Source organism: Thyridium curvatum (genome assembly GCF_004353045.1).
Source record: "Thyridium curvatum strain D216 chromosome Unknown NODE_150_length_35768_cov_86.069751, whole genome shotgun sequence".
Lineage (NCBI taxonomy): Eukaryota > Fungi > Ascomycota > Sordariomycetes > Thyridiales > Thyridiaceae > Thyridium > Thyridium curvatum.
Window position 1 is genome coordinate 1 of NW_022156905.1, and position 13,524 is coordinate 13,524.

General features: G+C 59.0%; 4 protein-coding genes across 4 annotated transcripts; 1 reads left to right on the forward strand and 3 right to left on the reverse strand.

Moving 5' to 3' along the window:
• Positions 1 to 3,861, reverse strand: E0L32_012274 (uncharacterized protein; the record flags this gene model as incomplete). The annotated part of the gene is made up of 1 exon (XM_031135097.1): positions 23 to 3,861. A coding segment is annotated over one exon (3,839 nt), but the record flags the coding sequence as incomplete, so codon positions are not given.
• Positions 3,862 to 5,904: 2,043 nt separating this feature from the next.
• On the reverse strand, positions 5,905 to 8,121 carry E0L32_012275 (uncharacterized protein; the record flags this gene model as incomplete). Its single annotated transcript, XM_031135098.1, has 1 exon — positions 5,905 to 8,121. The coding sequence occupies one exon, from the start codon at positions 8,119 to 8,121 to the stop codon at positions 5,905 to 5,907; it is 2,217 nt and encodes a 738-aa protein (XP_030998773.1).
• Positions 8,122 to 9,969: 1,848 nt separating this feature from the next.
• On the forward strand, positions 9,970 to 10,857 carry E0L32_012276 (uncharacterized protein; the record flags this gene model as incomplete). The annotated part of the gene is made up of 1 exon (XM_031135099.1): positions 9,970 to 10,857. One exon carries the CDS (start codon positions 9,970 to 9,972, stop codon positions 10,855 to 10,857), a length of 888 nt encoding a protein of 295 aa, XP_030998774.1.
• A 700-nt stretch (positions 10,858 to 11,557) lies between these two features.
• Positions 11,558 to 12,270, reverse strand: E0L32_012277 (uncharacterized protein; the record flags this gene model as incomplete). The annotated part of the gene is made up of 2 exons (XM_031135100.1): positions 11,558 to 12,045; positions 12,117 to 12,270. The coding sequence occupies 2 exons, from the start codon at positions 12,268 to 12,270 to the stop codon at positions 11,558 to 11,560; spliced, it is 642 nt and encodes a 213-aa protein (XP_030998775.1).
• Positions 12,271 to 13,524: the final 1,254 nt, after the last annotated feature.

Consider the following 13,524-nt stretch of genomic DNA (forward strand, 5'->3'; position numbering starts at 1 on the left):
GGGGGGGGGCATATATACTCACAGCAGCTTGTAGTTGGTCCACATGATGTTGATGCTAAACACCAGGTCGCCCAGCGCAAACAGCCCGCCGTCGCCGCGGCCCGTCTGCCCAAACACGCCGAGCCCGGCCCAGCACGCGAACCAGACGACGACGCCCTCGGCCACGGCGCCCAGCATCCACCCGGCGTACCGCCACGTGTCGAGCGCCCGCCCCCGCTGCCCGTAGGCGTACAGCTCCGGCACGGCCAGCAGCGTCTCGGCGCCGAGCTCCTTCTCGAACATGCCCGGGACGATGTTGCACAGGCTCGTGAAGAGCGTGTTGAGCACCGTCAGGCTCCAGCTCTCGTACAGCGACGTGCCCGTGTAGCCGTTGTAGCGCTGGTAGGCCACGGTGCCCGTGTAGAAGAACATCTCCTTCCAAAAGGTCGCCAGCACGAACTTGGCCGTGCGCGCGTAGTTCCAGCGCCCGTGCACGAGCAGCAGCCGCGACAGGAAGCGGAACTGCGAGACGCTAAAGTCGGCCACGCGCGCCGCCTGCAAGCCCTCCTTGCCCGAGATGCCGATGCCGACGTGCGCCTCGGCGATCATGGCCAGGTCGTTGGCGCCGTCGCCGATGGCCAGCGTGAGCCCCGGGTTGCCGCCGCGGGCCGCGAGCCGCGGTGTCTGGCGGATGGTGCGCACGAGCAGGGCCTTTTGCGCCGGCGAGGCGCGGCAGCAGATGACCGAGTCGATGGTCGGGATGAGCTCGTAGAAGAGGGTGCGCAGGGCGTCCGAGGGCGACGCCTCGATGGCGCCGAGGGTGTGCCCGTCGACGCAGACGACCGTGTGGTGGCTGCCGGGCCCGCCCGGCGACAGCGAGCCCGTCTCGAGCTGCAGCTGCAGCTCCTCGACGACGCCCAGCAGCTGCGCCTCGAGGTCGCCCTTGGTCGCGTCCAGGATGAAGATGTCCGAGTGCGGCTTGCAGATGCGCGCCGAGTGCGCGATGTTGATGGCCGTCTCGCGCTTGTCGCCCGTCAGCATCCAGATCTTGATGTTGGCGCGGCGCAGCTTGTCGATCGCCTGCGGCACGCCCTTCTGCAGCTTGTCCTCGATGGCCGACGCGCCCACCAGGTCCAGGTTCTGCTCGATCATCTCGCCCACGGCCTCAATGCGCTCGTCGCGGTCCGTCAGGCTGATGGTCGCGTCGTGGTACAGCTTGCGCCAGGCCTGGTACTCGGTCTCGGGCAGGAAGCGCTGCGCAAAGAGCAGCGTGCGCAGGCCCTCGCTGGCAAAGTCGTCGAGGTGCTTGAAGCACTGCGTGTAGATGGCGCCCTCGTCCAGCAGCGACGCGTCGTTGAGGAACGAAAACTTGTCGGGCAGCGCCTGCGCGCCGGTCGGGGTGTTGGGCTGCCTCGAAGGCGAGACGTCAAAGGACAGGCCTCGCGTGATCAGCGCAGGCCTCCTCAGGTCTCCCGACGCGCGCAGCTTGCTCGTCTCGAAGGACTGGCTCCGCGTCGTCAGGGCGGGCCTCTTGCCGGGCGGGATGCTATCCAGCGCCAGGCTCCGGCGCAGCGTCAGGCTCGCCCTGCCGCCAAAGCTGCTCCGCGACTCGCGGTGCTCGCTGCGCCGCAGCATCTCGCGCTCCATGTCGGCGCTCTTGCGCACCTCGGTCGCCTTCTGGATGGCCAGGTGCGCCATCTTGAGGCGCGGCAGGATCATCGAGTCGGCGCCCTTGCAGATGAGCCACAGGCGGCCGTCGGGCCGGCGCACGATGATGGACATGCGCTTGCGCTTGCTGCTGAACTCGATCACGTCGAGGATCTCGTAGACCTCATCGGCGGCGGGGCCGACGGTCACGCGCAGCGTCGTCGAGTGGGCCGAGCGCTGGACGACAAGAAAGCCAAGCTCCTGGGCGGCCTTGACGAGGGCGAGCTCGTCGGGCGAGGAGGCCTGGAAGTCGATCTTGCCGTCCTTGATCTCGGGGAGGCAGGTGTGGCACAGGGCCATGGCGAGGATGTACTCGAGGGCCTTCTTGGCGAACGGCGAGTGCGGCCGCAGCCGGATGAACTCGAGCAGGTCATCCGTCGTCAGATCAGGCTGCACATGATCCGGCCGGGCAGCGGAGCGCCAGTGTGACGAGGATCGCCGGCCGGTCTGGACGGAGGTGGGCGACATGGGCATGTCTGTGGGCAGCTCTAAGTCCTCGGGGATGGCGATGCTCCGCCGTTCTCCCGGTGTGGTTGGCGAGGTGGGCGAAAGAGCCGACCGGACACCGGGCGCGTTCTCACCTACGGCAGGGACCACGCTGTCTTCGATCTGCATATCCTTCTCGTGCAGCCACGACGTGCCGGCAATGCTCAGCTTGCGGAACTTCATCACGTTCTCCGTCAGCGTCCCCGTCTTGTCGGAGAAGACGTACCCGATCTGGCCCAGGTCCTCGAGGATCGTGTTGGTGTTGCACTTAGCCGGCGTGTCGGAGACCTCGTCGTACATGCCGATGTCGCTGCTCAGCAGGTACATCTGCCCGAGGCGCACGATCTCGAGACTGATGTAGAGCGCGAGCGGGATGATGTTGTTGAACTGGATGGCGTAGCCGATGATGATCTCCTGGGCGGCGACGCTGTCGCCCATGAGGAACCACAGCTTGTCCTCGGTGGACTTTTGCCAGAAGAGGTAGCCCAGCGAGCAGCCGAGGGTCAGCAGGATGACGTAGAGGGCGAGGGTGATGACGATGCGGTTCATGACGCGCTCGAGGTGCGGCTTCTTGGCGCGCGGGTGGCGGTTGGCGTTGAGACGGATCTTGCACTCCTCGCCCGTGTTGATGACGATCCCGACGGCGCAAGGCGTGTTGCGCAGGGTGCTGCCGCGGTAGATGACCTCGGTCAAGGTGAGGGGCAGGGTCTTGCCGTCGCAGGTGACCTTGCCGTCGAAGCGGTACAGGTCCGGGTTCGGGTCCTCGAGGACGAACTCGGCCCGGCACGCATGGAGGCTGTCAATGGTGGTGCAGTCCTTCAGCGCTGACGAGACCTGCTTGCTCTTGAGGTTTGTCTCGCCGTCGAGGGCCATGGTCTCGATGTAGGCCATGTCGTTCTCGCCGTCGGCGTGCAGCAGGATGATGTCGGACGGCACATCCTCGTCGCGCGTCAGCCGGATGACATCTCCCACCCTGATGTCCCGCCATGGGACATGCGCCCACTGCAGGCCGCAAGTAGACTCCTCCTGGTGCAGTGGCACCTCTTCCACCTCTTTCTTGGGCAAAAACGGCAGTCGCCACTTCCGTGGTTGTATCGCCGGTCTGGCAGCCAGCTCCTGGGGCGACCTCAGGATAGTCGCCAGCCTCGCGTTCTCCACCTTGTCCAGCCTGGCTCTCCGGTAGTCATCGTAGCCCTCCTTCGCGATCGTAAGGGTCACGAACAGGAGCAGCGGCACGATCGTAGTATAGTTTCCCGTCGTGCTCAGGCCGGGGATCATCTGCGGGATGCCGATGCACAGGAAGTAAAAGTTGGCGAGGCGGGTGAACTGGAAGAACAGCTGCTTGGGGACAAAGTCCCAGACGGTGTAGCGGGAGGTACGGATGGTGTTGGAGATGTAGGGGCCGCCGCGGCGCTCGTCGTGCAGGGGGGCCCGCCCCGGCTGCAGAGGGATGCGGCGGCCGTCCTTGGAGGGCTTGAGCGGCTTCTGGCGCAGGATCAGCTCGAGGACGACGCGCTTGTAGAGGTCGCGGGCGGCATCGTGGACTTTGCGCGCGGCCTCGACGCGGCGAGAGACGGCGGGCGCATGGCCGGACTTGTTGCTCGTCTTGCCGCTGTGCTGCTGCGCGGCGGCCAGCTTCTCGTCCGGGGGTTGATCCGCGCTGGAGATACCGCCGCTGAGGTCATGCATTGCTGCCGCGGGACCCTAGCAAGTCGAATTCGCAGTCGGCCGCATTCCTCGAGGCGGGAGAGCTTCCTAGGTCCGCGACGAGGTTTGGTTGGGTTTCTTTGAAGCAGATATGTACGGAGTACGTCAATGGCAAAGAAAGTAAAGTCAAAGGCTATACACAACGAGCACAAAGACAGAGTTGAAAAGGGCGCGCGCCGGGAAGCGTTGCGTGTCCCCGTTTCGATCGTCCCTTGGTTTGGTCGCAACCGTGCTGGGCGGCGTGCTTGGCGATATGGAGCGTCCGATATATTGGTGCGACTCGCGGACCTTGGCCGAACAAGGGCAACAGCCTGGCCTGGGATCAAATCAAGACAGAACTTAGCGAGTGATGGATGATGAGAACGGGCAGAAGAGCGAATGGACTGCCTCGAGACGAATCTCTAGAGAGGCTCTGAAGATGCAGAACAATGCTGGGGACTTGGAAGAGGAAAGTCAAACAATCAATCACACATCACACGAGGCACCAGCAGACAAGAAAAGGCACTGACAGATCCATCCCCCCTCGCGAAAAAAAGGATGAATCGGGGAGAGGTGGAGGCAATGCAAAGCATCCAGCGTCCTAGCTGGACGCGGAGGTGTACAGTGGACCGGGGGGGTGGAGAGAAAGGCCCGTATTGCAACGGGCTGTCCATTGAGCCCCCCTCCACACACACACGGACAGTGTGCTCCATCGCCAGGCGCCATCGCACGAATAAGGAGTGCCTGGCCTGACGCTTGCCAAGGTCAATGTTGAAAACCTGCTTTCCATCCCCTGTCCTGCGCCTTTGACCGGGGCGTATTCCGTGCATGGATGATGATGAAAACACTACAACATCGACGACTACATCCATAACTAGGTACCTAACCAAGATCAAGCCGCTGATTGACAGTCCTTCTCGCTCGGGAGAAAGTGAACAAACGAAGAGCCGCGGGACAGCAGTTCTATGAATAGCAGCGTCTCCTTAGTAAGTAAATGCACCTCGTTCGTTCTGCAGAGAAAACTCCATACCTTCCGAGGTGAGACAGAATCGTACGGGATTCCCAACTCAATCCAATCCAGGTACAGCCACTGGCTGGCGTCCTCAGGGCTGTTCATCGACGGCACTTTTAGCGGGGTTGGTTACAAGTTACAGCGGGTTTGGCGCAGTTCGCAACACGCGTCAACTCACCCAGGTGGCGTCTCCAGCGGAAGATGTAGCGATATTCGGCCACTGGCGACTCAGCCAAGCACGCCGTCAAGCCATCTCCCGTCCCCACTGCCACCCCTCTCGGTCGGAAACTGTCGATCAATGCAAAAGAGAACGCTGGAGAGCTTGCAGCGCCACGGTGACTACGTCAAGCTGCTCTGACCACTAAGAGCTCCTCGTGTTGGGTTGGGTACAAGGTACAGCTGTGTGCATGCACTGACTGACCTCTCGCCAATGGGCTGAGGCTGAATGAACCCTTTCACTGTACCAACGACTCGAGGGCTCCACGTGGCGGCCCCGATACGCTGTCGCGCCTCACCTCCCCCTGGCCTGGCTCGCGAAAGGGATTGTCGAAATAGGCTCAATCTCCAGCACCGCGCCCTGCATCGTTAGTGGCCTTGGCTCATTGGCATGGTCTTCAAAGAAAGGAATACAAGTACATGTTGGCAATTATTGTGGCATGCATGAAATGCAACGATAGGTTCTATCACCAACATCGTAGTTCACAGCCACCAGTATCGTAGAAACTCCCATCAATTGTGGAGAGGGATAGACAATCTCTCCGAGGCATCGACCGGCAAGGCCTTTGCTGATATGGATATAAGTACAGTTCCATAATACATCCCGATCTCTTCGTAGTCTTTTATTTTCCCCTTCCGTATGACAGGGACGAACGATCCGGTCTGCCCAAGGGGACAACGCCGTCCTATGCTCCAGTACCCGTGCATCAAGTTCCGTCCCGGAAGTGCACAAGCAGAAGACTCCGAATAACACCCTAAGAATGCTCATGCTGTACAATGCGCTGATGGCACGCCCCTGTCGACGCCTTTCGTCACGATCACTCCTCATCCGAGCCACCTCCGCCGTCAGAGTCCGCAAACGGATCCCTATCCTCACCAGGAGCCTCCTCCTCCTCGTCGTATCCCGCCTCGCTCTCGTCATCAGCAGGCTCGTCGCCGGCGGCACTGCCCGCAACGCTGCCGGCCCGGCTGGACTGGCGGCTGGTGTACTCGCTCGCCGCGACGGAGCCCGGCCCGGCCCGGCGCGAGCTGTGCAGCATCGACGCGATGGCGTCGTAGTTGATGCGCTTCGAGAACCCGCGGCGCTCCATGGCGTCCATGGCCGCCTCGCCCGCCGTCGAGGCGGGCGACGCCTGGCCCTCGCCGATGCGCGGCTTGCGCACGCGGTTGCGCCGCTGCTTGGGCGGGCCGTTGGCCGCCAGCTTCTGCCGGAAGATCTTCTCCTGCTGGTGGCGCAGCCAGTCCTTGTTCTCGTTGAGCCAGATGCGCGACTTGATCTCCTGCTCCTCCTTGGAGAGCAGGCAGTTCTGCACCTCCGGGTCGTCGGCGAACTCGTCCTCGCCCACCACCGCGTTGTCGAGCGCCGAGGCCGCCGAGGCGTCCGCGGCGTCGGGCGGGTGGATGTTCTGCATGATGCGCTGCACCTGCTCCTTGGCGCTGGCGAACGCCTTGGCGTGCTCCTCCGTGTTCTGGTCGTTGATGGCCTCGGTGATCTCCATCTCGAGGATGTCCTCGTCCTCCTCCCAGGCCTCGTCCATGTAGACGGGCTTGACACTTGGGGTTTTGCTGGCCGGCTGGGTGCGGCAGGACGAGCCTTGGGGGCCTTTGCGCCGCTTGGCGGGGCGTTCGCTGGTGGATGATGCTGGTGAGTCAGGACTGGCGCTCGGTGTATCAGGCGCATCGTCATCGTCGTTACCGTCCACTCCTGTTGTGGCGTTCTTATCGCCATACTCTGCAGCGAGTGCCTCCAGGTCCTCGTCAGTGGTAGTGCCCGCCCGCTCAATGATGTTAGCTTGTTGGGCTTGGGCGGTTGCTTGCGGTGGTGGGGGGATGGCGAATCCATCCGCGTCTGTTCGTAGTGGGGGAGCCGGAGTGGGAGCAGACTGGCTGGAAGCCTCAGCTGCCTCCTCGGCTTGGCGCTTCCGCTTCATAGCTCGACGCTTCTCCTTGAGCCGGGCCTGGTATTCCTCGCTCTTCTTGTAGATAGAAGGTGGATCATATTCCTCAGAGAGAAAGTCCTGGCTCAGGAAGTCCTCGACCGTCATCCGCGCCGACGGGAGCTCTCTGAACTCGTCGAGGCGCTGCTGCAGCGTGGCCATGGTGATCTTGGCAATGTAGACGACCTCTCTTGGAGTACGCCTAAAGTTGTACATACGTGCCGCCATGATCAGGCAGGCACCGCAAATGCCTGCAGGACGGCGGCCCATAACCATCCAGTCACGGTCCATTCGCTGCACCAGCCGGACAGCAGTCTCGGCTACTTTGTTGGTAAGTGTGTCAAACTCGAGCTTGGACGCGAAGCGGAAGATCAGGTCCTCCACGTAGATGGGGTGCTGGTCCATCTTGGCCTCGATGACCGAGAGCAGCTTCTTGTAGGTGCGACCCAGGTAGAAGACCTCCTCCTTGACGATATCCGCCAGGTCAATCAGCATGATCTTGCAGGGGCTCTCCTTTCTACAAGCAGCGTAGAGGGAGACGGCGACGACATTGGGAATCCTGCGTCCCTGCACAAAGTTTTTGCCGCTGGCGAGCTTGTAGATCTGGTGGCCGTTGCTGACGACATGTTCGGGAATGTTGAGTTGGTGAGCAAAGCCCGACATCATCTGCCGGGCCTCGCGGAGAGTTCGCTCTCGCGACTCTCCAGAGCCGTGGCCAGCGACGCGGCGAGATCCAATACCAGCCATGCCACGCACAGTACCCTGGTCGGCTCCCAAAAAGCTACCCTGGACGACAGCTCCTCCCTGGGAGTTCTCGCCGAAGGTGACCTCGGAAACAATGTTGCTGTCATCTGTGACACGACCGCAAGTACGACAAACACCGTCGATGACATTTGGATTTTTACAGTTGGGATTAGGACAGCCCGAGTTACCGCCGGCAGTGGGCGGCGGCGTGGCGGCCGCGGCAGCGCGGGCTTGGGCCTCTGCCTGGCGCTTGCGGTTCCATTCTCGGTCCTGGATGGCCTTGATGGGGTTGATCCGAGAAGCCTTGGGCTTGATCTGGAAGGGCTTCTTCGGAAGCTTGGTCATGGACGACATGGTAACAGCGTCCTGGATGTCGTGCTGGTATAAGGGTGCGTCTGGTTGATCGCTGAAGACTGTGGAGCCGACAGGCAAAAAGCGCGGACGTGCCTGGGCGACCCTCGACACGCCTCTCTGCTGGTGGCGAAGGGGTTGCGACCCGAGAGACGACGTCTGTGAGGGTCAATCCGGTCGTATGATCAACGACAGCAAGCCGAGAAGACAGGTTCGATGATAGTCGAGAGGGCTGCGAAGTGTATTATCCCATTGGGTGATGAAGTGTGAGTGTGGGTGTGGTGTAGAGAGTGGCAGGTGAGGATACTGGCGGCGACGAGGACTGCGAGAAATTTTTGTGGGCGGAGGGGTTTGGCGCAGCGGTTGTGTGGTCGAGTAGCGGGGTCCTTTTTTTTAATTCATTCCTTAGGCGCGTCTCACCTTTGGTTCAAGCCACCCCAAGACCAATATTTTTCATATTTTTGCCGTGTGACTCAGATTTGCTCACGTGATCAGACGCCAGCGATGGTGAAATGCTCTCGTTACAATCCAAGGCTTGATATTATCATATGGAGTAAGCATTTCTTCTATTATAAGAAATAATTCTTTTAGAGACGACTTATATACAAAGAGCCTCGTCTGCTACGCAGAAGGTGAGCGAGACAGTCATCCAAGTCCAAGTACTTAAACCTCTCCAAGAACAGAAACTTAGGCACGGACCTGTGCCCAGCTACTATCTCATGCAAATCTTTGAGGACTGTATGGAACATCATATGCGATCTATCTAGGAGGATATCATGGTCCTTGAACAAGACGAGCTATCAGTGGCTCCGACAAGTCTGTGAGAAGAAGTTCATCAAGCGATCTGAAGGCAGAATCGATCAGCTTAGAGGTTCCGACTTCCGCAATAAAAAACCCCCCGTCAATATCGAGCATAGACTTCAGACCATATTGACTTCTACTTCTGGCCTCTCCGTGTTCTTCAATGACATTTTTAGCCAAGATCAACGTCTGCGTGGGCTCCACAGTATCCAGGATGTGGACTGCAGGATTTCAAACTCGTATTTTGGGAGCTGAAACATGCGGTTTGGTCTAATTGGCAGTTTCTGTGCACAATTATCGAGACGCGTGGCCCTCAGTGAAAACTTCAAGCAAAAGTTGCTGCCTGGAAGTACATTCATATCTGCGATGTTACGGCGCACCTCCCGAGAGCAGGATAGGTGAGGGTGTTCTTGCAATTGTGTTCCAAGTCTACGCCAAGAGAAAATAGGAGAAGGGATTGACTTGCCGCCGACAGGGCTGCCGTAGACAACACCCTTGATTTAAACTGACATTCTTTGGATGCTACTTAAGCATAATGGGCTCAGGCTCCGTGATCCTTTCAACAATGAGCAATGTCCTTCTGAAAATTCTCTTCTGCCAGTTGGCGACTGGATAAGTCTGGCCCCCATCCGTCGGATACCGAATCGACAAACCGCGATCCTACAAGACTTGCTCGTCTTCGGACTCAGTTTACTCTATCACTCGAGCCTACCCTAAAAAAGTCACCTTTTATTGCTGTCATACAGCCGGGGTGATGGCGTACTTGCCTCTGCCGCGCATTAGCCGATGGTTATGCTTCGTTGGAAGCGCAGGCACTTTGATGTATGTTCACCATGGCACACCTGGTTGATAGACCGCTCTTGAATAGGCAAATCATTTACAAACTAACTGCGGTGATATAGGTTAATAGTGTCTATGATTGCCTTCTATCGAATAGACGACTGGAATCCACACAGCACGTCGGATCGAATCGATGCAAACACGAGGCTAAACAAACACAAAGTCGCACTGCTGATCGAGCAAAGACCGCTACCGAATCTAGCCCCCTTGATGCTGCATTTTACCAGCGTTGTGCCACCGGAATGGCGCTTCCGATTCATGGGCTCAGACGAAAGTGTGGCGCATATCAACCGCAGCGCCGCGATTCGAGAGCAGGTCTCTGCCGGCAAGCTCGATCTCACCTTCATACCGGCCAACCAAACGACCGGGTCCCAAGAGGAGATCAACCGCTTCTTCACCCAGTCATGGGTCTACGAGACCCTTCTGCAGCCTGCCGAGTGGCTGCTCGTGTTTCAGACGGACAGCATGCTGTGCGCAAACAGCAAAAGCAACCTAAACGACTATCTCGGATACGATTGGGTCGGAGCGCCGTGGAATTTAAAAGCTTCCTTTGGCGGTAATGGAGGTTTATCGCTGCGTAGGGTCAGCTCCATCATCGAGGTGCTGCGAAACAACAGCCGTCCTCACGGAGGCCCTCCCGAGGATGTCTTCCTCTCGAATGCCCTGAACGAGCGTCCGGGTGCGAGGATGGCCAACGGCCGACTCTCGTCCACGTTCTCGGGCGAGATGCACTCGGGTCAGAAAGAAACCATTGCTCATTGGTTCAAGGGGAGCGACGGGGAGAACTCCGAGGGGTGGATTGAGGGCATCGACGACTGGCGCGAGGGCTTCTACGAACCGATGGGATTCCACACGGGCGCCAGCGGTACGACCCTCCACGGCGCGATCTGGGGCACACCGCAGCTCCGTGCTCACATGTGGAACTATTGTCCCGAGATCAAGCTGATCTTGCAGATGGACGTTGCTCAATACGTGCCTGGTGACTGCGGGGCTATCTGGAAGAGAGAAGATGGCGATGGGATGGCCTACAATGCCTACGCTACAGAGGTGATCGACGGTGTAGAATATCCGTTGGTACCGAATTTGATTCCTTGGTGAAGGGTTTATGGTCTAGCGAGAATTGGAGCCACTTGTAGTTAAGCCATAGTCCCAAACTGGGTCACGTTGTTATGAGACCAGGCATGTAATCCTTCCCTACCTGACAGAAAGGGGCCCCTTACTCGGCAACACAGTTCGGCGCTCCGGTATCTTATGACACCTTGGAATCAGGGAACATATATTTTTACAAGAAATCAGGTATATATACTCTCGGGCATTGTACATCTGAGCTTCCCCATGACTCCTCGAAACGCCAAGGTTAGGAGATCCCGTTCAGGAGAACATCTTCTACCAGAAAGGTGGATAATTCTGTGGGATACGAAGGTCCTAGGACCAGTTTTTTGCGATGGGTAACACAGTCCACAAAACGAACCATGGGAATCAAGTGTTGAAGATGTAATTAATAATTAGACATTCATGGCAAGGTGGAAAAAGCACGTCCATTGGGTCATGGCGTCATGATTTAATAAAACACCTTTTTCTATACTCCAGAATCGAAAAGACGAAACCGCCTTCGAGAGAATCTATCTCCTTTCATTGCCTGCGTGTGTCGGTAAACCCCTGGGTGCTCCTCCTTTCATACAAAAAGAATCGCTTCGCTTGTGTCCAACAAAACTTCCCCAAAGGGGTCACGGAATCGAAGGAGTCGTTAATTCTTTCTCTCATCGGACTTCTGTGATGACTTGGCGAGACTTGTCATTTACAGAGCACCGCCGAGGGGGGTGGCGCCCAGGATACCGCCGAGGATACCGCCGACGGGGGCCAGGATGCCGCCGACGAGGCCGCGGAGGCCGTTGGCGGTGCTCAGGAGCTGGCCGACGACGGGGGTGGCGGTGCCGGTGACGGTGCCGACGACGGAGAAGGCGAGGCCGAGGATGGGGGCGGTCAGGGTGCCGACGACCTGGAGGACGTTGGCGAGGACGGGCTGCAGGGTGGCCAGGACGTCACCGGCGACGGAGCCGGCGACACCCTCGACGGTGCTCTTGATCTCGCCGACGATGTCCTGGACCTCGCCGACGAGGGTCAGGACCTGCTTGATCTCGCCCTCGGCGAGGGGCAGGGCGACGCCCGTGACGACGGGGGTGACCTTGCCGACGACGCCCTGGACCTCGGAGACGACGTGGGCCAGGGTGGTCTGGACGGCGTTGACGTCGACCGAGACACCGGCCTCGACGTTGACGGCGGCGGCTGAAAGCACAGGGTTAGCCGCCTGCGGGGGGATGCGGATGGGAATCTTTCCTGGTTAGGGTGCTACTTACTGACTGCCTTCAGGTCAGACTCGACGGTGGACTTGAGGCCGGAGACGAGGTCGAGGACGGCGGAGACGCTCAGGTCGCGCTTGGCCGAGGCAACGGGGGCGGCGAGGGCCGAGGTGAAGCTGACAGCAGCAGCGAGGACGGTAGAGAAACGCATCTTGACTGATTTGGTTTGTGTGTGATTTAGGAGAGAATTTGGGTATCAAATTAAATTAGTGACGGCCGGAAATGGAGCACTGTGAAAATACAAGGGAGTGACTGAGTTGGACTGGTTGAAAAGAACGACTGGCGAGAGCGGTAACTTCTTGGCAGAGAGCTGTGAAGGATGAGGAGGAGAGAGAGATCTTTCCTGGACCTCTCGAGGAGGTTGTCCAGGGATATATACCTGCAGGATGCGTCCGGATCTGTATCGGAAAAGGGTGCGTGGGTTGACGGCCGCCCGGACGGGGGGGAGGGAGATGCTTGGGTGCTTGGACCCAGACAACAGTGCGCTTGATTACAATGTCATCATCGCAATGTTAGAGAGTCTCCAACGACCCCATCGAGAACCTCTTTTCCTTCCTCAATTAGCGTTGTGAACAGCCCCAGAAGTGATCTCCAGGCTCGAGCTCCAGGGTCGACTGGCATCCCGTGTGATATGGATCAACCACGCTGCCACGCCCAAACCATGCAAGCTCCTGTCTGGCAGCGACTGAACGAGCAATGACGGGCGACGATCGCTCGTCTCGTGTCGTGGGTTCGCGTGAGCGGTGCACGAATGCCCGTCCCTTTCCCCCATGCCTGATTCAGGCCCGCAGGTATGGCGAGGGCCGATCGCAATTGAACGGGCCCTGCACCATGGCTCGGTGTCTTGGATGTGTACATGGGCCAAACAGGCTTTCCCAGCAGCCCGGATGGGCCTAGCTACCGCTGTCTGTTTCAGGCCTGCACCCTGGCGAGCTTGGAATGTGTGGCCGGCCAGGGTCCTGGTCCTGTTGACGGCCCAACCTGGACAAAGCTGCTGGTACTCAGTGGTGCTTTCTTGTGCAAGAATGCTGCCGTTCAACGCCATTGTTCTCCCTCCCCCACAAAGTGGCGCCCACGAACCCACGCGGAAATGGCGGCGGCAGTTGCACGCCACTTATTAGGTAGCCCTCTGGGCGAACGGCTCCGGGTCTTGGCTGTGACGTCTTCACCAGTCACCAAGTGGCCGCAGATTGCTTTCGCTGTCCTAGAGTGTCTCTGATGATTCACCCAAGACGATGCGCCATTCCAGCACCGTTTGGACTAGAGACTAGTGCAATTCCTGCCCTAGTATCATGATAATGCAGAGAATGGCAAAGCGTGAAGTCGGGATTGGCACACACAACCTCAAACGTTATGCCGGGAAAAGGAGCAAAAGCCAGAAATTGGCCCCGAGGTGGTGGTGGTC